General features: G+C 40.9%; 1 protein-coding gene across 3 annotated transcripts in view; it reads left to right on the forward strand.

Moving 5' to 3' along the window:
- UBE2E3 (ubiquitin conjugating enzyme E2 E3) overlaps nt 1–24,445 on the forward strand; it is a 54,334-nt gene that overhangs the window by 18,121 nt on the left and 11,768 nt on the right. Inside the window, exon 1 of one of the 3 annotated variants that reach the window (XM_059853211.1) lies at nt 7,483–7,565. The exons of the other annotated variants lie outside the window; for them this stretch is intronic. Coding sequence (XP_059709194.1) covers nt 7,498–7,565 — 68 coding nt within the window. The 5' untranslated portion in view covers nt 7,483–7,497. Of the gene's footprint in view, nt 1–7,482; nt 7,566–24,445 lie in introns of those variants that run through there. 3 annotated transcript variants of the gene reach the window in all.

A 24,445-nucleotide genomic window follows, 5' to 3' on the forward strand; every position in this document is an offset into this window, starting at 1 on the left:
CTCACACTTAATGAAGTTACTATCACAGCCATTAAAGATAATTGTGTAAAAGTAGATTATGTAATTATTGTAGTTGTACTGGTTTAGTATAAAGTCAAGTATTGATTCTGATTCTTTATTTTGGCCCGGTATGGCAATGCTAGTTTGCTTTGATTGTTGGATTTGGAAATCTGTGTTGGTTATTTGGGGTAGCTAGGGAGCTTTTTCTGAGGAAATCTGAATAATTTAGAGCACTTTGATACCTTTGTTTGAGAAAATAAATTAATTTACATTGAAGAGACCCTGTTTTAATGTCTCGAAAGTTTTTCCTCTGTTTCTTTGATGCTTAGAACAGGGGATCATTTACAAAGGTTTTGCCAGTATCCCTCAGGTCAGTTGTGTTTCACTGGTATTGATGCTATGGAAAGCTGTGCAGTTGTCTTCTAGACATCACTGCTGTGAATGGATCTACAAGTGGGTTCTTACACTTTTTGTAAGCTCTCTTGATGCACTGCACCTTTTGATTGGGGAAGCAATTTCTTTATTTGAATACACCTCTAATGTGGTTAAGTTTAGACTAAGATCTGGAAGTAAACTCTGCATAGGGATTTTCCTGTAACAGAGACTAAATTTAGCCTTCTTTTATATGAGCATAATTTTAGATCTCGGAGAACCTACACTTTGTGAGAGGTTAGTGAATGAATGGGCTGGGAGCTGACCGTGTATTGTCCTTTACTCAAGAAGGAAATGCAATTGGTGTCAGCATGTTAATTTGATGGAGTACATTTATGGGAAGCTTTATATAGCTGTTGGGTGTTAACTGAAAACAGTGTCTTCATTTTCTACCTTTGTTTGTTTGCTGTGTCCTTAGGTTATTTAATAAAACATACAGTGAAACACTAGAAAAGCTCCTGAACTTCATCTTCCAAAAATCTATTGTTGTCAATGTTAAGGGTCTTCATGTCTTAAACAAAACAGAAATTTTTCCTTATAGCAAAAGTATGATTTTGAAGAGTTACTTGTTCTTCATGTGTTACTGTTTATTTGTATTTTAAAACTGAATTATATCAATTGGGCCTTTTCTGCATGTTGAAGTCAAATCAATTCACTGTGACTTCTGGAAATAGAACTGCTACTGTACAAAATCCTTATTAGTATAAAAAACATTCAGAAAAACATTTCAAGTCTGTGCCCACAGTCTTCAGATTCCCTTTGTTTCTGAAGGCCACTGTGGGGTTTGTTGTATTTCTGTGGCTGGTAAATCAGTGCATACAGTGGTGCAGTGCATGAGGCAAGGTTGGCTTGGCACCGCGGAGTTGTCGTCAGTCCGCTCTTGTTATTACTCATAAACTGTGCTTGGCTGTAAGCACAATATAGATGCTCCCTGTTTAGTGCTCAGGAACTCTTTCCTTGGAAATTGTGTGCCTTTTTAATGTGTCATGGCTCAATTATCACATTCATTTTGGCTGCCAAAATAGCCATATATATTGTCTAGCAAGTGACAGCCTGGGCCTTTATCTATTTCTGGCAGTTTGCCAGCTGTTTAATTGCAGCCCTGTGTTTGCTGTGTGTCACATCTTATGGTGGTCTATTATACCCAGCTAAAACAATATTTTGAAAATGTTTCAAATGTAAACTAATTCTGTGAGACTTTACATCCTGTTATTTACATGATCTGCTAGGAATGTAATGTAGGTCATTTTCCCCCCTACAAATACGAACATTTATACCTCGGATCATCTTACGAATTTCCAGGGCAGTGAGAAGACAAGATGGGGATGCAGAAATGCTCTCTCATCCCCTTGAGAGATGTAATTAAAGCTGTACACTTGTCATGCAATTTTTCATTTGTAGTTTCTAAGATGTTTTTAAAGGCAAATGTTCTCTTTGTTCTGCCTTTAGAAAAGAACAAGCATACAGGAGCTGAGCTGAGATCTCAAAAGGAATAGCAAAGCCTGTGAGCCATATTTCTGCCCAAATGGATACTTTGGGTGAAGGTGATGTTGGGGTTTGCATGAATGGTGTCTCACAAAGGCAGAGAATGGTGCAGGTGCTGTTTGCACACAGTACATTTGGTTTGGCAGCCACCTGCTTTCCATCAGGAAACACCGAAGGCAGGGCTGACTCTGTGTCCTGCCACCCCACCCCACCCCACCTGGGGAATGGAGCCACTCAGTGTGAAACCAGGATATTGGAGGGCTAAGCACTCCACAGCACTTAGGTGTGCAGGGAATCCTTGGGCTGAGTCCAGTTTTAGCTGCCTCTCTTTGTAGAGATATTAGTATCTTGCTCATTTTTTGCCTGAAGAGCTGTTATCTTGAGAGTTTCAGCTCCTAGATGGATTCCTTTGTGGTGCAAAATGATTTAGCCTTAAGAGCAATGAAGGTACATTAGCTAACAATCTTGGCTGTGGAGATTTTTTTGGCAGAAACTTTGCTTTTCTACTGCTTTAAGAGGAAATCAGGATTTGTTCTATTGCTTGTTTAATAGGAAGAATAACTGTTTAACAAGAAAGACATGATAAAAGTCTTGGTAAACAGCATTGCAGTTCAGAGGAAGACTGAACAGAAGAGCACTTAAGAAAGATCCCATTTTTGTACAAAACACTAGACTTATAATTAAGTAGTAAGGAATAACCTTAAAAAAAAGGAGAAAGAACAAGTTATCCTGTAGGCAGGATTAGATCTACAGGATTTTTCTCTTCTTAATTGGGAAAGGATCCCATCTATCTAAAGCCATCTAGCTTACTGGAAGAGGCTTGATATTAAAATGGGCTTTTTTAAAAGGAAATAAAATTATTAAGAATGCTCCTAAACCTTATGAAAAATCCAATATTGTTTGACGATAATGTATTCAAGCATGTACATGTATGTTTTTTCTGATTTATCTGCTAGAAAAATTGCGGTAAATAACCCCCTTTTAACATATCTTTTTGAGAAGCTGACCTGTTACAAAGTGAGCATTCAAAGGTATTTAGGAGAGAGTTGTACATATATGGGGCAGCTGGAGTGAGAATGGTTGTGGCAGTTCTGCTGTGCTGTCACTGCATGTCTCCTCAGGAAATGCATCAAAACAGTCACTAATATAATTTTTTTGTAGCAAGATCTGCATAATTGCAGTAGTTTACAATGTGACCAATCTATCCAGTGTCAAAAAAAGGCCACTTTGCTTGAGTTTCTGCTTGACAGAACTCCTCATTGTTTCATTAAGCTTTTGTTTAAGTGCTGTATTTAGCATCTTTTGCATGTGAGTTTCTTATGTATCTCAAATCACTTTACTTTCTGGAGTCTGAAGACATCATCAGCTAAGTTTTGTAGTATACAGATGAAGTGGGTGCTGAAAGGCAGCCTGCAGAAACCCTTCCTCTCTTCATGCTGCCTGGTTTGATAAGGCAGGTGGGCCTGTGTGCTGTTGACACAGAGGTGTAGATTTTTACTTGATTTGTTAAGAAGTTTTTGTTTCTGAAGAGAAGTTCCAACACTCAGTGAATAGACACCCTCTCATTGAAAACTGCTTATGTGTTAGATATGGTCATTGCAAACTAACGGTGGCTTTGGGGAAGTGAAGATTCTCTACTATTTGACATCTTCAAATGTCCCTGGGAGTTAGATACTAGGAAGTTAAATCCCAGCAAGGCTTGTACAAAGCCAAGCTGGCAAAGCAATGATGCCAATTACTCGTCATAGCTGATCATTCACTATCTACTCAACAATAGATATGAAGGCCATGATCAGGACAGGTCACAAGAATGCGTAACCCATACACCACTAGAGGCTGATCAAGCCTGAATGTTGAAATCATGAAATATTAATCAAATGCAGGAAACTGGTGGGAAGTGGGGTGAGGGCAAATACCCATGCTGCATTTGCTGTGGAACTGTTGAAAGGTGCAGTGTGGTGCAGCCAGAGTGCAAAACTGTTGTAGACCAATGGTTCAGACTGAGTGTGGACCAGCTGCAGTACTGGTGTTTCAGGGTTTTGCTTGGCTTTTCATGTCCCTAAGCTTGCTGTGCTTCCTGTTCCAAGTCCTGTTTCACATGCTGCCTTTGTTCACCATTGCTGAATTTTTCCATCCTCTTCCTCTTCCATCTCCACAGCTGTGATTTCAGTAATTGGGACTAAACACTGGCCTTTCTTCAGTGGAATATGTCTTGTATAATCATAGCTACTTTCTTTGGGGATTAAATAAAAAAAACAAACCAACAAAAGAACAGAAAAAAATGATACATCCTTGGCAGGAACATGCAGCATGTTCAGGGTTAAAGCAGACCAGGAAAAGGGACATTTCCCTTTCTTGTCATATTAGCTCTGGTTTTTAAGATCCATCACGCTGGAATGCAGCCCTGAAATGCCAATTTTCTTGTAAGGAGGAAGCAGAGCCAATTGACTTAAACTTTTAGTTGCATCTGCTGCCAATTTCCACCAGTAGCTAATTACAGCTCACAGCTATCACCAGCAGATGACTGATTGGTTCCACCTCACAAAAAAGTTTAAAACCCACACAGGGGTTTCATTTTCCTTGAAATTGTAAGACTGGGATAGCATTTTTCAAGCAGGTATTTTACACATACAAACAGAAATCTTCAAAATTTAGGTAAATTATTTTATCATACAAATACTATTTTTAGGTCTTTCCAAATCTGGAGGTCATTTACTGGGCTTTGCACTGTATCCCAATCTCATATCAACACTATACATTGTGTGCATTTTTAAATTGTGATGTGATTAACCCAACTCACTTTCTGTGTTGTCAGTTCTGGAAATTACTTCAGGATAACTAAAATAGCTCAGACCTTTTTGCTTTGTTAATACTGCAGGTTTGAAAATGCTTATGGGTACTGAAATATTTGCACCTCTTGATACTGTGGTTCCACAAAAAGGATTTTTGCAAGAGTGAACCTTTTCAAGAGTGATTCTTTTCCACAAAGAATGGAGCATGACATATTTTGGCTAGCATCACTAGATGGCGTTGCCTAGTAGTCTAACAGCTGAGAGTCTGAAAATATATGAAATTAATGTAAATCTGTAGAGTAATTAAAACATTTAAATCTTTCACTATGTATGTCTTAGATATTTTTTTCCTTTTCAATCATGGTTCTAGTTGCTGAAGGGAGGCTGTTGTTCTGAAATGTTACTTCAGCCTGTTGCAGCTCTTAAGCAAGTAGTGAGTGTAGTTTCTGCTGGTTCTGCTCTTCCTTGGCTTGCTTGAGCACTCCTTGAAGTCGTGTGCTGAGGGACTGAGGCTCAGCCAGAGCTTGTGCTGCTGTTTCATGCACGGTTCTCTCTGTACACAATTAGCCTCTTTTAATGGTATGCTGAAATATTAGCAGAAGGACTGCTTGGAAGATGCCAGAGCAGACAGGCAACAAAAACTCTGCCAGTATTACTTTATAGAAAACTCCTGGTGTGACATGTGTTTCTAAAGTAGGATGTCCACTGTTATTACAGACAACATGAAAAAAACCCAAAAGTGTTGTTTGGGGCTTTTATTCTGTTGTTTCTTTTGTGGTTTAGACACCATGCCACATTTTTTTCTTTCTGGCTGGTTTCTTCTGTTTAGTCAGTGGTCAGTCATGCTCTGGCAGCAGCACTAATGTGACACTGCTGTGCCTGCACGTGGGGCATAACTGTGCCTGCACACTGTTCTCTGGTGTGCTTTTTCCCAGGCAAGGCTGGAGGAAACCTGCCTTTCATATGAGTAGTGTATTTAGCTGAAAGCAAAAAGATGTCAGATAGATGGATTTATTCAGGGAGGATGGTGAGGAGAAATGATGAACCAAGCAGCTTTTGTACAGTGCTTTCAGCTCAGCTCCATCACCTGCCTCTTTTAAACTGTAAGTGAGAATTTGGCATAACCTCATCCCTTTTCTTAGTTCACTAGCACTTTTAATTTAAAAGATGTCCTGCTTGACATTATAGTTATTTTTAGATTCTTTCTTAACCCATTGCAGATGTCTTTATCAGTCTACTAAAAATCAAAGAATTATTGTTGAAAGGAATTGGTATAACTCACTTGTCTAGTTTCTTAGTTTAAGTAATATTTCTAGATAATGTCAATTAGTTTGCCTGTAATTATACATTCAGATGTAGGGAGTGTGCACACCTCTGGTTGTTTTAACACTTGTATTTACAAAACAATATTTTTAAAGGTTTTATGGTAGAATCTTAGTTGTAGGATAATGCTGAGGGTTTACGGTTTGGACACCTATAAAGCAGTATCACATTTTGCAAAAGAATAAGGAATAAAAAAGCCAAGTTAAAGAAACCAACAAACGGTAACCAGATACCAGACGCTTTTGATGAAAGTTGGTAACCAAAGCTTCTGTTTATAAAAGAGATTTAAAATTAGGTGCTAGACCTTATTTGAACAACTTTCTGGAAACCTGTGCAGTGTATTTCTGTACATGAAGGTAGCTCTTTGCAAAGCCTCACTTCAGAGAAATGTCAAATAAGATCTGGGGAGAGAGCAAGGTTGTTTGAGAACTGCAGCACGATGTTTAACAGCTCCTCACGTGCGCTTGGGAAGCGGTGGAAGAATACCAGGACAGGAAAACCCTTAATCTTCTTTTACATATCCATGTTTTTAAATCAGAATTAAGTGAGGAGCTATAAAGTGATCATGTCACTTATGAGCTTATTTTTCATCGCTTTATACCTGGTAATTGATAATAAAGGTACAAAATTTGGTACAAGAGAGCACTGGTGGGAAAGGTATATATTTGAACACCCCGGCCAGTAATGTCCTGAAGCACGTGCTTGTCTCCCATTGAAGGCACTGGGTTTTGAGCACGTGCAGAAACACTTTCCTGAGCTGGGTCTCAGGGAGGGGAGTCAGTTAAGCAGGGCCAAACACAGAAAGAGGAGGGGAAATCAGCATGGTGACTGCAAGTGGGAAATAGCTACTGTGTTCATTATTTTACAGGGAAAAGCTCTACCTGCAGCTGTGCAGTGCATTGCTAAATTTGTACCAGACCTCAAAACCTCATCTTCAAATACGTCTGATCCCCCAGTGCCTCCACAGGGGGTGTAGCCCAGTGCCAGGTCAGTGCCTTTGGAAAGCATAGGCTTTGGTGCCTGAGCAGGGAAAGGAAAGAGAAAGCAGGGGAACTAGGGCCTGCCTGCTGTCCCCTTGCTTTGCCAGCTTTCTTGTTGCAGTTTCAGAAAGACGCCATTCAGAGGGATAATATTTCTGCCACACCTCCAGCCCACTGTGCTGCCTGCAAGCAGGAGAGGCAGAAATGTGGAGTCCGTAGTTTTGAGGAACTGCTAAGAACATTGCTGTTTGGAAGGACACTGTTTCATGAGCATAAAATCAAAGTACACATTCAGTGCCAGTCTTTTCACCTAAATTTTACATGAGGGCTGAATGCTCATTTAATCCTGTTTATCTGGGGGCATTCAGCACATAATACTAAATGTGCTTGATTTTTTTTTTATTTGCAGGTCACCTTTTAATGGAGCTGTAAAAGTAAGTGTATACTGCACCTTCTTTTGTCATCAGTAAGTGCTGAAGGGTGTAATGCTCAGGGCAGGAGTGGCTCTGGGCTCACATGTGGGAGAAGGATGGGCAAACCCTAGCACTACCCAGTAAGTAAGAGGGTTGAAAGGCATCATGGGCTCTTGTTCATTTGCACTGTCTGTTTGTACAGGCCTCTACACTACAAATACTTCCTTTTGGTTTCTTACTTGGGATACTTCTCAGAGGCCCTGTTGTGCTAATCCTAACAAAGACATGTCCAGAAGGACAGTTTTTGCACTGAAGAGTTTATCTGCAATAGCTAGAGGTTATCCTGCTTGGTTGAAAAAGAGATCTGGATAGCTTATCTTGATGTCCTCCAGGTCAGACATAATTAGGAAACAGGCTGCTGCCCTGCTCAGGGAGGTAGCACATACCCCTTTCAGAGTGTCTTGCAGAGGAGCTTTGTCCTTGGTAGAAGTCAATTAAGTACACTTTCCACACGATGGATGCAGGCAGTTCCTGTTTTCCCTACCTACAGTGAAGAGAGTATGATCTGGATGCAGTTTGCACATATGCCAGAAATGCAGGTGTGGGCCAGATGAAGCACTCATAGATCTCAAATCCCCTTTTCCCCTCCCTGATTTGCAGCTATTGAATTCATTAGCAGTGCACATAAACGGGAAATGACCCAAAGGAGGCTCAAATTCACAGTACACTGTGTATGCCTTGGGCTGTAATCTGGATGGGTGGTGGAGTAAAAAGTCAGATCAGGAGTGAGTTTCTTTCTGAGCTGCCCTCTTCTGTCACAGGAGCAGAATTTAACCCTGGTGCTGCAGATCCTCCTCATTCACTCCCTTCCTTGGAAGCTCCTGTGTTTGAATAGGAAATGTCTGCATATCTATGGTGGTGGGAGGAGATGAGAATTAGGATGTCTCACCCCAGAAGATAATCAGTCCCTTTTAGGCACCAGGCAGGAATGGGCAGTGTCTGGAGGTGGCTGCCCAGCTGCCACTGTTCTGTGTGTCTGCCAGGCCTGGGTGCTGAGTGCTGTTCCTCTAGCAGTTGTGTGATCGCTGAAATCAGGATTAAGTTCTCATTTCTTAAAGAAACTGTGTGTGTTTATTTTAAATCACAACTTCTTGGAAGAAAACCCAACTGTTTAACCATGGCATTTCCAGGAAGGTGGGAAAAATGCCAAATGGAAGCAAATGTAATTTTTACTGGTTGTGAGAAGCAGACTTGAAGATCTGTGTTACACGTGGCTGCCATCACTGTAGAAGTTGTCGTCCTCAGCACAGGGCTGAGCTTTTCTGTGTAAAGCCACCATTGTAGGAAATCATGTAAACCAGATCTGATGTCTTACCTCAGCACCAGACATGGGTATTTCTCTGTTGTCTTTTAATCAGTTGCAAGAATAAAAAAAAACTTTGGCTTGTCCTCAGCACCTGAAGCATACTTTTATGATTGTCAGTGGTTTTATCCCATCTGTCTTTTCAGATCCAAACAGTTTGGATGACTTGTTGAGTCTGTTCTGTGAACATGGAAGAAAGTCATGTTAAGTGGCCAAAGCTGGGAGCTGAGAAAGGCCTCAGCCCTTGTGCAGGCAGGGCTGTGTTGAGGGTCACTGCAGTGAGCTGCAGTGAGCTCCCCTTCCTGTGCTGCTGGCAGGAAGGCAAGGAGCACGAGGCACAGGTGAGCTGCCAGGCCTGATACAGAGTGCCAAAAGGCAGATCTCCACAGAGGCATGAATACTGTAAGGGAACACCAGCTGGCCTCACTTCATCTTGAAGGCTGCCCTTCAGTACAGAACTGTCACTGGATCCTGCGAGGAGCTGTGTTAATGCAGCAGAATCTAACACAGCAAAGGCAGGATGGCCAGTGCCCCTGACAGGGGCTCCCTCCACACCCTGCACTTCTGTAGAGAAGACAACAGGAGTATCCTGGAGCAGGAAGACCAGGAGAGTGTTTTCTCAGAAGGAGCTCTTCCCTTTCCTTGTATCTTCCTGTGCTCCAGGAAAACATCAATATTCAAGTAAAATATTTTTTTCTTTCTTTTAATTAAAAAAACCCCAAAACATTACTTAAAAGGTTCAACTGGAGCTTGTCAGAAGGAAACACTCAGGTCTCATGCAGGTATAGAGAGGTTGGTGCAGGACATTTTGTGTGCAGAACGGTGTAATGACACTTGCATAAGATGCTCTGCCTGTCTCCCATCTCAGACCCACTGTTTTGTGGCTTTATCTTTTTTCAGACACTGTGTGAATCAACTCAGGAGCAGGAGGTTGAAGCAGCAAGACAGCTGCTATCCTCTCCTTGGAGACAGGGAAGTATCAGCATGCCACCAGACCTGCTTTTATTACATGGGCAAAACATCTCAGTTCCCTTCTTCTGTGTGTTTTCAACTAAAGGTTAGAGCACAGGCTGAAAGAAGAGTGACTTTGAAGGGCAGAGCCCTCTGCCTAATTATGCACTAGGCCCCTTACAGTAAACAAATAAGGAGGCTGTCTCCTAAGTGGTCTAACTGCTATTGTAGAAACCCACAAAGGAGCTAATGGTGCTCAGTTCCTGCATTCCCTTGACGTTCACAGAGCTCCCAAGCGCTGTCTCTGCCTGGAAGCCTTCTCTGTGGCCAGGGAGAGAGACCCTTGCCCTGCTAGGTGTGAGACAAGGAGGGGGAGGATCATTGTTTTCAGGGAAAGTACTTTTGGCAGTTTTACCTGTGAGAGCCAGGAACAAGCTTGGGTGCCTGCCAGTCCATTCTGAACCTGTGTATTGGCAGATGTGAGGTAGTAGGAGAGTGCCCAGCAAAAGTGTTGAGAAGCACACCTAAAAGATCAGTTTGCCAGGCGTGTCCACTGTGTGCATGGGTAGCTGAGGGCCTAGCACTTCTTTTCATGTGGTGCAAGGAGCAGCAGTCTGCTGCAGAGGGGAAGAGCACATTGGCAGCCTTCTCCCTGTTTGGCCCTTGGCAAGATGTGTGCCCTCAGGAGTGAGCTTGGAGAAACGCTTCCCTAGCAGAAGGCTTGACAGCAATTTAAATGGCTGATCAGGACCAAAGGAACCTGCTTTTGCTTCCAGCACTCTGTGTTGGAAGGCAGCCCACCTCTCCAGCAGTCTTCATGTTCTCTCTGGCAGCTTCCACTGCAGTAACTGTGCCTTGAAACACATCTCGTGATCCTGCTTTAGACTAGAGAGTGGTAAAAGGCTGGTGTGGGTGACATGGCTCTGCTTTGCAGTTACTGGCCTCGTGTGAGAATGGCGCCTGTTTCAGCTCTTACTGACCCATTCTCCCGACAGCTTGCTTTTCTGCATCATCCCAGGGTTTCTTGAATCTCTCCTACAACCCCTGGCTTTTAGTTGGAGGCTTCAGGATTTTTTTTTTTTTTTCCTTTTACAGTTTCTCAAATTGTCCTGAGGTCCTGCTGGAATTCTTGGTTGGCTTCCAGGTCTGGCATAAAAATTAGCTGAAATATCCGTATTCTCCACTGTCTTCTTTTTGTTGCTGGACAGGCAAATTGTTGCTTGCCTGAGCTCTTACTTCCCTGCAGAGACCCTGGAGATGTAGGAAAAGGGCTCAACAAGGACCTCTGTGTGGGTAGAACAGAGGACAGAAGTGTCCTCCTGGCTGCTAACAATGACAAATGTTGTGGGTAGAAGCACTGTCTGTATTTGTTTTCTTTAGGAGAACAAGGGGACATTTACAGAGAGAGGAAGGAAAGCACAGTTTAAGTATATTTAATATTCATTTGAGTTTAAAAACCCCATAAATGTTCATAATCAAATAGATAATTCAAATTTACTGAAGTATACCTTCAACAAGGAAATATTGCAAGCTAAGGGCTTCATGATTGCTTTGTTGATGGAGAATGGACTTGGCTGAGGTTTTTACAGTATCGACTTGAAGAGGATGGATTTGATAGCAGGGTGGGTGATCTTGTCTGGCCTCAGCCAAGGGAAAAAAATGAGGGAAGTTAAGAAACTAGAGCCAGCTTGTGGCATTGGCTGAGTAATCTCAAACAGCCATAAATATATTGTAGCTTTAAAGTTATAGAAATATATGGTAAGGAAAAGGAGGATTTCATTCAGTAGACAGACAGGATAGTGGCAGTCAAGAGAATTAGTTTACATTTTTATTAGGCATTCTCATTAAGGGGATGGGAGAGCAGGATTTATTCGCTTCCTGACTCATAAGGCTTATTGGGGATGTTTCAGCACTGACATCCTTAAGCATCTCAGACTAATGAAAAGATCATTTCAGGGCTCTTGAACTGCTTTATAGCTTGTGATAACAGAAAAGATGTGTTTATTTTGGGAGAGATTGTTTAACTGGTAAAGAAATGTTCTTGAGCACTGGCAGAGCAATATGCCAGCAGTTGTCACATGCATATGTAACACCATAGCTGAATATGGATCTAATCTGTTTACCAAGAAAGTAAATAATAAGATTGTGGGGTTTGCCCTTTCAGAACAACAGTGAAATAACCTGAAGAGATTTTGTTTCTTATGCCAAGAGATTGTATCTTGTTTGGAGAGATTGTAGAGGTTCTTACAGATTTTTCTGTAAAACAAATAATAAATCTGAAGAAATTATAAATATATTTTTATCTAAAGCACTGGTCTGATTAATTTTTAGTTTTATTACCTCTTTTTAAATTGTTTATTAATTCTTTGACAAAACTAAGTTATTAGTTATACATTACCAATGTTAATAATTTAGTTGTTAGTTATTAAATGTTACTTATTGTTCATTTATTAGATATACATTAAGTATGCTTTATGCCTTAGATAAAAACACAAATTGCCATCTTTTAATGAATTTTGAACCAAGTAAATTAATTCTTACTAGCATTTCCTAGTGTCCAAAGTGTGTATTCGTTTAAAGCAACTCCACTGACATCAGTGACATTAGTTGAGCCTCAGACAAGACTGAGAACAGAATTTGGTCAAAAGGACTGAATACACATGTTCATTTTAATAATTCTCTGCATAGCCTATGCCAGCAAAATATTTCCATACCAACTAAATATACCATTATATACCCTGCATGCATCCTGTGAAATGCTGCAGATTAAAATAGCTTTGCTGAAAGCTTTTCAACCTCCTCCATTAAACTTGGGAAGAGTATCTACCCAGAAAGCCTTTAAATAGGAAAATGTCCTCAGTTTTGGATCTTTATTGGCCTTTGTTGCCTCCCTCTCTCCTGCCCTGTTGCATGTTTCTTGGATTTGCCACTAAAATCCATTAACAGCTCAAGAGCTAAACCTGCTCATCACATTGACATAGGTAGTGAGTAGTCCAGCCTCAGGCTGAGAAATCAGCTCCTCTACCTGGATCTCCCCGGCTCCCTGAGGCTAGTCAAGGTCTCTAGTAAATCTTCAGAAAAGGGGACAACAGGATCTCCTCCTGCAGTGTGTTCTGCATGGAATGTTTCTAAAATTGTTCCAGACAATGTAAACTCTTACCTCTCTAAGAACAGAAGGTAATACCGTGTATTTGGCTGATCTGATTTATCATTTTAAGGCTCTATTTAGCTGACCTCGTGCTGCTGGCATTTGTTACATTTCCCAGATAGTAAAACTGAGCCTGTCTGACTTTCATAAACACTGGGAAAAGTGTCCTCTCCACTCCACTCCTCTCCACAAGTTCCCACTGACCCTCTGCTGACAGCTCCTCAGCGCTTGTGTGAATTCTCCCCACAAGTCTGGACCTGAGCACACAGCTTTTGTTTCATTTTTGGACATGCTTTTGTATGCTGCACTTCTAAGTAAGAATCAAGATTGCATCCAGCTGCTCCAGACTATTTAAATTTGTCTGAAAGCGTGTTTGTCCTGGAACAGCCCCACTGAAAGGAACAGAGGAGTGGGACATGCCAAGCGTCTCCTTGGCAGCTCTGAACAAATCCTGCCTGATAACATGTTTCTGTTTGTTGTTCAACAGTGGAGTAAGTTTATTGAAATCTCAATGATCATAATTAGGCTTCAAAAGTTTATGTTGTGTCAGCACACAGAAAAGGCATTGAATGTTGCCTTGGAGTCAAATTTCAGACTTGGTGTCGCTAGTTCCTGCATGCGTGGTACATCTGCCTGGGCAATGGCATCTTTGACCTGTTCTTCGGCAGGTGTTCCTATCTAAGACCAGTAACAGCTCTAGTATAGGGCATCTTGTCTGTCCTTTTGGTGCAGAACATACAGAGACAGGCCCCTCAGGTGCTGAGTGAACAGTACTGACCTCTTTCCAGCCAGACTTTACTGTCTTTAAAATCCTGTGTGAGTAGCTTCATTTGATGAACAGCTCCTTGGAATGCAGTGAGTCAACTGAGAGAGTCCAGTTTACTTCATCAAATACAGAATTAGTCTCTACCTCAGCAGAGTTTTTTTTTGGTGTTTCTGTGATTTAAAGAAAAAAACAACCAATCATCCACAGAGTGTGAGGGTTTAGTTTTCAGGCATTGGGTCTTTTTGGCTTATTGTTGTTACAGCACTCGTGGGACCTGTTGAAGTCTGGAGATGGCATTTGACCTGGAAAATGCCTCTCAGTTACAGACTGGGCACAGCCCAGAGGCCAATACATACTGTACAGATGGCTTTAGCTTCTCAGCATCACCTGTCTTAGGCCAGGCAGGGTTGATGTAGCACTGAGCTGGCTTGTTTCCAGTCTTCATTCATGGAGTCACCATGAACAAGGCCTGCTTCTGCCTCCCTCAGCACTGGTGTGTCATATATTCCCAGAGCAGAGTGTGGCACTGAGGTGAGTTTTGGAAGAAGCAATTTTCATATTTTTCCGTATTATCTGTGTGCACCACATGCTGGTAGAGTTTTCTTGCTGCTCTTTCCTCCTTACTCTGGTTGCTTGTTTCTGGAGATGGTTGCTGGAGCCTGATCATTCTTGAAGGATTCGGTCATAATTCAGTAGCTGTGCAGAAATCTCTTAGAATGTTTCTGAAGGTTTTAACTGTGCTATGTGTGCTTTTGCCAATGTGTCTTCTGTGGGTGTGTCTGAGCTGCAAGACTGGGATATCCAGCCTCAGGGGCATGAAGAACTTTTTGTCTTTCAGGGAGAGTTTGTTTTGTTCAGATGTGCTGCTGCTGGGATCATTTTTTTTGTCTTCTTCAGTAATGCAGCTATGCTTTGAATCTAAGTCCTCAGCTAAAGTAAAAGTACAGTATTTGAGAAAACTAAATTAAAAGAAATCAAATGTTTCTGTTATGTGTTAAAAATAGTCTTTAGAGTTTTATTTATTGATATAGAAGGTGGCTGAGACAGTGTCTTTACAGATGAAAACCATTCTTACAGATGGGGTCTGCAGAGTAAATATTCAATCCTTTTTGTGAATATTTGAATATTGCCATGTATCATCTCAAGCTCTGATTTAGATACAAGTTGCAGAAAAGTAACATCAGTGTCATGTATCTGAAAGAAAGCAGGAGGCAGGGAAGCAGCCCTGCGCAGGGCAAGCGTTGTGGTCAGGGAACTGAGAGCAAGCAAGGAAACTCTCAGCATTTGGCTGAGAACTGACTGTGAAGAAATCAGAGGATTTTTTATGTCTTACCATTTTTAGGCTTTCTTACAAAAAATAAGTATTTGGAGTACTAAGCTCAGAAGGAATGCAGCTGCTGCTGTTGCTGCTGCTTGGACAACTTTACAAATACCCAAGTGCAAAACAATTGCAAATCTGAATGTATGTATTTTTATAGCAAACAGGCTAATTGCACATACTACTGCTAATTGTACATACTACTGTCCTGTACTGTACACTTGCTTTAAATTTCTGTTTGTTTTTCAAATTGAGGATGCTGATTTTGCCTGTTTTCATGTGCATTTAATACGTCCTGTTATATTTTATTTCTTGTATATTTGCCTCATTCTTCTGTTATGACACTGGGATTAGTTTGATATCTTTCCTGGTAAAAAGGCCTTGCTGTTTTCCAAGATTTTTTTCTTCTTTTTCAAAGTTAATGGTTCTATAGCATGGAATTCCTTTTAGCAGTGGAACTGTTACCCTTGTAATTCCCTCAGGGGATGTTAGTGGTGAACTCAGCTTGGCATGTGAGCCATAGCTGTTCTCTGGTATTTTGGTATTTTGACTGGCAGGAAGTTGGGTATAGACAGTTTGCTGTATAGGTTATAGGTACAAAATATTTGTCTTACTAATAGGCGGTGTCACTGAAATTGTGAAATGCTATATAAGACAGAGTGTACAGTCAGGTAGTTAAAGGAGAGTTTAGACTTAAAGTTGTCATGTAACTTTGAATTTAGCATTATCTAGCTTATGAATATTTAATCATCTCCTCTAATATTTCCTTGTCGTTTCCTTTTTCCTTTTTTATTCCTTACAATTGAAACATTTCTAGATTTTAAAGAAATACTTTTGAGAAGAAATAAATGTTGACAGGAGGAATATAAGCACTGTTAACAGATCAAAGTATTTCAGGTAACTGTGGCAGATTTGCATTGATATAGTTTTGAGATTAAGATACAAACAGCTAGAGGCTGTTTAGACTTATCATCCTCTTTAGACTTAATCTATAGTAAAAACATCATTATTTTCTTATTATGCAGCAATTGTAAACCAGCTAAGTATTTTGCCAGTGTGGGGAGGGAAGGGTTGAAAGTGGAAGAATGGCAAGGAGGATGGTAAATTCCATCAAGTGACCTTGCAGCTGGGAATGCCAAGGCCTGGAGAATAACAGTGTGGGAAACCATATATTATGCCTACTGCTGTTTATCCTTTGTTTGAGGAATTTCTGTGTAGAGATAACACAGGTGTTTACAGAAACTTGGAGGGCCTCTCCCAGGCATGCTTGAGCTCCCTGTCTTGGGAGAGAGATCAAAACAGAGATCATAAAATGCAGAGAGGAAAATCACAGCATAGTGTTAACCCATGTGTGGCCCTTTGATGAATGGGTGCAAACAACAGCCCTGATGCCCTGCCTGGGACTGGGCTGAGCCTGACGGTGCCTGCACCCTCGTTTTGAGTGTCTGCAGCCCAATGTGGTTTTGGGATCCTCTAGCCAGCAAGGTAGCAAAATAAATTTACTCTTTGCATTTCAGCTGTGGTTTTTTGGTTGTCTTCAGTCAGCTGTGTGTGTTGATTCACACAACTACATAAAAAGAAGGTCATTTGACTAGAAATTCAGGAAGAAAAAACACTCTATTTCTCAGTAGTTGCTGTTAGTTGTATGGCATGCTCAGAAGTAAAGTTTTGTAAATAAAACTCCTCCAGTTTGAATATGAGTCTGAGGTGAGTAATTCAAGCAAGTTGGAATCAGTGATGGTGAATGACACTTTGGTATATGTATTTTCAACTGATAGGAAGCATGTAACTATGTCACTTCTAATTAATGTTTCTTCCTCGAATCTGAGGGATTGTCTAGGAAAGGGATTTTGTTTTCTTGGGATGAGGATTGCCTTTATTGTAAGAAGAATAACAGAAGGATTACTAGGGGTATATTCTAGGAAAGGGCAGAAGATCTCTTTGGAAGAGATGGGAGGCATTCAGCTGAGCCAGATGGAGGAAGAGAGGTAGAGAAAATGTATGCACATTCTGGGAGAACCGCAATCAGTCTCTGCTGGCTGAGTTTTTAGTGAAGACATACTTTTTTTCTTGCCTTCCTGAAAGGAGGTTGAGAAGGCTGTGAATAGAGTGGGAAGGTGTAAAGAGAAAATTTGAACTATAAGGAGGCTGGAAACATACAGTCTGCAGAAGTGGTACGTTAGTTTTGTGGACCAAACTTGTCAAAATTAGTCAAACAACAAGTAGATAAAGATGGAGGCAAGTCAGTGTTTAAAAGCTGGGATTTATTTTTCTGTTGGCTGCTTTCTGATGCCAGATAGACAGCTATGTTTAGATTATTTGTGCTTGGCATATCAAACGTACCATGTTGTTTAGATACAACCCTTAGCCATTCCTGCTTCACCTTTTTCCTTGACTCTATGATCTGCTGCTTGGAGCTGTGCCCAGAGACCATTCAGAAGCTAAAATACAGCCTGTGCCTGTTTGTTAGGCAGCATTTTATTGGAAGTGCCAGCAAAATTGCCTCCTGTCTCTTATTTGGGTTTGAGGGTGGAGCCTGACCTTCAGAGCTTTAGGGATTTTGAAGGCTGGGATATTTGCAAGGTGGGTCCTTGCTGCTCCATTCCTGCTGCCTGGGGAGGATTTCCAAGAGGCATCCCAATGGCACTTTCTCTCCAGAGCCTGGCAGGTTCACCCTTTTCAGTGCTCCACATCACACTGCAGGTCTGGTCAGGATCTGTAGCTCCAATATAATTGAGCTGAGTGGATTAGTTTATGACTGTGTAGGCAGTTGATTTTTAAGTGACTAATGTAATTCTTGTTCGTAGGAAGGCTTGGCATAACCACTTAGTTGATCCAAGAAGCACAGAAATGCCAATCTGCAGAGTATATATAAAGGTTTCAAAAGGGAAGAAGAACACAAAGAAGCATCATCAAAAATATATCACCGTGACATGTTCCACTTCATACTGCTAATTGCTGTCTTTATACCTTGAGTGGTTTAGCGCCTTGTATAAGGCATGGATTGCTGCATCTTCCATGCCTCAGATGAGTCAGTGGTTCTTGAGGTCATGCCAGGTGCTGGAGGTCTCTCCAGGGCACATCTTGAAAGGGAGGTGCAAGTTCTGAAGTGTTTGAGAGGCATGTGAAAGTGTTATAGATTGACTGCTTCAGAGCATGATAGGTGATTTATCTTTTCAAAAAGCCACACACGTAAAATTGCTGTTATAACGACTGAAATTTGTTAACATTAAAAAAAAAAAGACTCATGAAAGTGTTTAAGGCATTCAGGATAGCTTGGGGAGCCAAGTGCCCTGGAGGAAAATGGTGTAAATCTTTTCTTTGTTTTTAAATATGCAGAAACTTAGCATGGGCTCCTGAGAGATGCCAAGGTTTGCCAAGATTGACAAGGAAAGCTTATGGAAAAAGTCAGAAATGACTGATAGATCAGCTCAGCATTGACTGTCAGCAGGAGAATAGTACCACATTTTGCAGTACTTCTATTCATAGAATAGATTCTAAACAGTTTTTTACTTCTAGTCTGATTGAAAAAAAACAGTGTTGCTACTTTAGCATTACACTTTTGACTCCCATGTGAAAGCCCACATGGGCCTTGTGTTCATCACAGCCATGTTGTTCAGGAGCAGCGCTGCCTTGAATGAATGAGGCTTCTTACTTCCTTTCTCCCAAAGGCACAGAGGATGTCATTTCCAAGTTTTGCTGCTTGGGCCATGCCAGCAACAGAGAGATTATGTCATACTGTGCCTGCTAAAAGGGTGGCTTCATGTCACCACAGTCTTCCTGTATAGTCATCCACATGTGAACACAGCTAATTCTATGTTTGCCACTTCCTTTTAGCCACAGAGATTTTTTTGTGAATACTAGTGTTTGCTTGAAAAAGTAGCTCTAATTAAGATTGTGATTTATGTGTCACATAGATTGAGATGTTACTTCTGTAGTGTCAGTTCATATAAACTTGATGTTTCTGAATGCTTTTGAATATTGTCTACTAAGAACCATATTTTAGGTACTCAAGTTAGTATTTTGGAGAAGGGAGGTAAGGTGATGCTTGCAACAGATGACCTTCAGCCCTCAAGGAGTATTGTAGGCTTATTACTTAAAATGCATGTATCTAAATACATTTAAAACTGAGTGCTGATAAAAGTTACTTATTTTTATAGTATGTAATTAACAACATCCACAGGGCAGAATTTGTGCAAAATAAAAGTGAAGTTATTGCTTCCAATTTTAGTCATGACAGTCTTTCTGCAGGTGGCATTCAGCAGTCTTGATATTTTGCCCAAGGTGAAAAAAACTCTTTTGTCCAAAGAAGTTTGAATAAAGCAATGCAGATGTTGAACAGGACATTGCCACTGTACAGCTACCAAAAGTCTGTCTGTCACCCATTCCTCTTGGCTCTGGGCATAGGATACGTTTCCTACTACGTCCCCTTCCATAGCACAGTGAGAGCGTGGTCAGACATTTGCTTTGCAATCAGCTGCACATACAGAGATGCTGCCAGCTGCTCTCTGTGGTGTTTCAAAGCCCTCCCAATCCTGCCAGCTGGAGGATTCATGTGAATGGGGTCTATGTCGGGGTCTATATTCCCACTTTGTACTGAATCCATCCAGTTACTTTTTAAGTATCCCTTTGAAATAGGTTGTATCAAACTGACAGTCTCCTGTGTCAGCAGTACTGCAGGAGCAGAAATACTCCACAAACTCTTCATCTTTTTCACTATATCCCCCAAGAAATGACATTTTAAAATCGTTCCCCTCCTTGTAAATTGTAGACTTGAATGCTCAGTGCTCTGCAGAGTTTATCTCTGCATTGCCACTAGCATTTATTTAGAATAAAATGTTGTGGACCGAGCTGTTGCATCTAAGTAAGTGTCTGACTTGGTTCTCTTTTCATCCTCCTATAAGATTTTATTGTAAGTTATTCTCAGTAAGTGCAGCACTTGAGTGGCCATATGCTTGGCAAAACACAGATAATTTACAACTGTTGTTTGTATTAATTTTTGTAGTTCTGAAGTTATTTTAAAAACGCAGCCTAAAGGACTTCTTCCAGAATTAATGTTTTCACATAAATCTGGAAATGCCCATACGTCTGCTCAGATCTCCAGAAAAGTGCATTTAGTTCATTAGTTTCATACTGAAGTGTTAACATTTTAGGTTGTTTTATTAGGAGAGAACAAAGAACTCCTGCCTTGTTGAAAATTTGTTGCACAAAATAAGGATGAAGAGGTTCCAAAAGAGCTAATGCTAAGCACTGCAAACTGGATGAAGCTGTGCAGATTGGAAAGATTTCCAAGGCATCTGGTAATTAGCTTCCAGTTCTTATGGAGTCCTGCCCTGTGAAAGCTGCTGCTGCTTGGTGGAGAGAGAACAGGAGTGCGATGACGCCTAACTCTGAACAGCTGATCACAAATCTTCAGTGGGCTATGGAAAACTCTATGATTTTGTAGGAGTTACTTTGGAAAAGTAACTCCTACAAAAAAAGATGTCCAGTATTTCATTGCAGGACTGTCTTCTGTTCTGGCATTTGCTTGGCACGATGGGGAAAGGAAACGAGCTATCAAAGAGTTCTTTCTGGCATTCCCTGCCTGAGCCAATGTGCCAGCCTGCCCCACAACCAGCTTGCTGTGCTCCTCAGCAGCTGCACCACAGCTGGGAGTTGCTGGAGCATGACTGGCTGGTTCCTCCCCTGCCCAGCCCAAAATGCCAGAGGGGCTTGGCACTGCTGTCAGAGCTGGCACTGGGCAACCTTCTCCAGGGAAGAAAGGTAGCATGTGCAGGTGCAAGGGACCTAGAGCCAGGCCAGAGCTTGATCCTTTTGTTGTTATTATTATTTTTGGTGTTATTATTACTACTACTCTTGTTATTTTCCAGCACTTTGTTGTTTTTGTTGTTTCATTAAGGAAGGCTTGAGCAAGAAAGAAAACTTGCCATTTAAGTTAGTTTTGTAAGTTGTCTCTTGGAAGCACTTATCTACAAGTGGTTAAAGGATAAGGGGTGTTTGTGGGGTTTCTGAAGTTCAGCTGTATAAACCTTCCAGCACTGAGTGGGAATTGCTGAGACCTAGTGCTTTGGTTACTTGTCAGAGACGTGGGAGACTATTTCTGTACCCTGTTCTGCTCCTTACCTGTGCAGGTACTTTCATCAAGTCATTGCTCTGTTATGTTTATTATTCTTTGTGTAAAACAGAATATTGATCTTGTCTTAGATATCTGCAGTAAAAATGGTTAAAAAACAAAATGATATATTTACTACTTCTTTTTTTTTACTAATATTTTATCATCTAAACATCAGCAGGCAGTCCCAGCACACTCACTACTAGTAAAAATGTTTATCTTTTCAGCTCTGAGTCTATTAAGTGCAACGAGCAGACAGCCTGTCTTGGGCTAATTTTATAGCAGTGCGCTACTTAAAAATTAGGCATTTGCAGCAGAGAAAAAATTTTATTGAGATTTGTTATCAGAAAGAAAATTATTTTTCCTAGATTGCAAATGTAAGCCAATGGGTAGTGGATGGTGTTCACTAAATTATGCTGACTGAAAATATGAAAGAAGTAGAGTTATGTGTGAATATATAATATTGGAACACGTTGGAAGAGATTATACTTAATTTGTATATAACCTGATGAATTTTGCTGCGGTAGATATTATCTCCACTGATAAATCATGCTTATATCTTCAAATAAAAACCATATACAGTGGGAGGCTTTTTTTCTTAAGATCACAGCCATTCCATGTCTCTGTTGTAGCAGTATCTAATTCCTGAATGTGGTGCAACTGGTGCAGCTGCTTGAGCTATTGGAAAGAGGGATTTAGCACCCAGTGTCTGTGCTGTCCATGTGCTTTTGATTTGCCCATGGTTGAGCTTCTGTATCCTGCTGCAGGCAGTAAAATGACACTTCCCAACAGCTGCCTCAAGTCTGGGCTGTGAGAGAAAATGACTTTTCTTACAATGGAGTTCCAGCATATCTTAGTCCAGGGGTACCAGTGGTCCAAGCTCAACAGCAGAATTCCGTGGTGGTTGCAAATTCCCTAGCTTGTCCTAAGCTGTGGCAGCTCCCTTAGAGAGGGGTACAAAGCCCTGCTCCCAGGGCTAACCCTAACACTCTCTGCTCCTTACACTACAGCTATATCCACAGAGAACATTTGTTTTGAATATTAAATTACTATTGGTAGAGGAAGAAATAGTTGGGCTGGATCTGGCTTTTCAATAAACAGATTTTACTAGGTGAAACTTGTTTCACTCAGATGTTTATTGACCGTTTCTTTCCCCTGAAATGATTATTTTTTTCACGTTTTTCTTTAGTGTAATGCACTTTTGTGGAGTAAAATAAACTCATGTCAGACATTGATTTCTGTGTATTTGTATGCATGATGCTTTCTCTATTCCTTTGAATTGCTCTGGTTTTGGAGCTAAAGTTGGTATTCCCAGAGTGTTTTAATGTTTTTTATCCACACATTACATTTATATATTCTCTGTACCAAGTGTTGCTTCATCTGTCTCCAGTTCTGCATTACACAAAGCACATTCTTATCCTCAGCTGATTTGTTTTCAGACTCTCCAAGCACTCGTATTTAACTAGTGAAGTGGACATTGTTGGGCTAATGTTTCAGAACCCAAATGGAGCCTGCCCTGTACTGTTACAGGGCAGGTAATGCTCACAATGTTGGGTCACTCTACAACTCTCATACTAAATGAACATTGTGGAACAGTGTGAGATAGGATCCTGGGCCCTGACTTTATCATTGCTGTAGCTCTGGAGCTGCACATGCAGAATATAATTCCAGCATGTGTTAAGCCAGTTTGGGTTGAGCTGCTGCAGCCCCTTCTTTTGCTCTCCTCCCCACTGCAGCAGTTCTTGTGCTGGTGCTGGCATCCAAGCCAGTCTGCAGCCAGCTGCTGCTTCCAGGAGTCTTGGCAGCAGTCACTGGTTGCTTCTCAACTTGCTCAGCACCACAAAACAATTAATATCAAATAATAAATTAGATATGTAAAAATTGTCAGGAATGATAAACTTGTCTCCTGCACAGAATGTGAAGCTTGTCATCATTTTGCTCTAAGCAGAGTTTTAAGCTCATAACCAGAGTTCTGGTGTTCATTTCAGTGGAAAAAGAAAAAAGAAAAAAAAAGTAGAAAGCTCATTTAATCAACCCTCAGTGTAGGAAATTTTGTTGGCCACTGTGGAGACATAACTAAAGACAAACCTTCTGAACATTGAACTGTTGTGCTGAACAAGGTTCTTGAGTTTTGCCTAATCAGATTCATGTCCTGTCAAAATGTATAACTACTTAAAATTCAGCTAGTCCACGTGGTGACCCCAAGCATATTTGGAAAGGAACTGGACTGGAGAAGGTGTCCGTATTGCATGCAAGGTGGAGAAACCTTGGTGTATGAACTGGGAAAGAACAATTATTTTTTGAGAAATGCAGCCTTTTTCTAGTTACTGAGATTTGCATCAGAATTTTATGGCTTCAAGGTAGGCATCTGACACAAGGAGCAATGGCACAGCATTTTCTGGTTTGTTATGCTGTAAGTCTGACGTGGAAATGGATAGAGGCAAGAGGAAAAAAGTATTTAAAGGTAATAATAGAATTGCATTTTGAAGAAAGCCTGTGCTAGAAGGTTAGGAAGACTGGACCAAGAACTGACTTAGATGCTGAAAATACAGACTTCTTTTGAATGAAAATACTCAGTGCTCACTACAGGTTAACTTTCAGGAAGTTAGTGTGAAACAGCTCTAAGTACAGAAGTGATATGCATGTATTAGAGGTCATAAATCCCCAAGTAGGTGCTTCTTATTCAGAGTGATAATGTGTGGTAATGGAGGCAAGGTTATCTGACTGACTGGTTTTGTCTTCTGTGTGGGCAAGCTGGAACTTCTTTGCTGAAGTTGAAAGCTGATTTTTTAGAGGAGGAGGAAATGCAACTTTTAGCTCTGTTATTGTGAAGTGGTAGAGAAACCCAATCCTGGACATCCTGGAGGGGAGGAGGAGGAGGTTCCACTGTGGGAGCACCAGGCATGTTGTGTGTTCACCTTCTTGACAGGTGGATACACACACATTTCAGTGAAGGTGACTTCTCAGCAATTCTCTCTTTCTCTTTCTTGGTCCTTCATGAAGTACCTGAATAAATCATGTTCTATAAATTGCACTTTATCCCTTTATGATATTAGAATCAAATTTTTCCACAACATTAACGCTGTTCACAAGTTTAATCACAGAGTCTGCCTTTGGGCTTGAGCTATCGGATGGTGGTGATTCTCTAATTCACCAGTGTGCTTCTGTCTTGAAAAACACTATTCATAGATGTTCCTTTCAATTTTTGGATGAAGGTACCTTCCTTAGAAAACAAAACATAATCTGCAGAGAGGTAGAAGATTTTTTTTAATACGTTGGTCACATTTTTAATACATTTGGAATTGCCTTATAATTAGGTATTTGGTGTAGCTGGATAGCTGGGATTTCATTTGAATAGCTTA

This window comes from Haemorhous mexicanus, chromosome 8 (assembly GCF_027477595.1).
Source record: "Haemorhous mexicanus isolate bHaeMex1 chromosome 8, bHaeMex1.pri, whole genome shotgun sequence".
NCBI lineage: Eukaryota > Metazoa > Chordata > Aves > Passeriformes > Fringillidae > Haemorhous > Haemorhous mexicanus.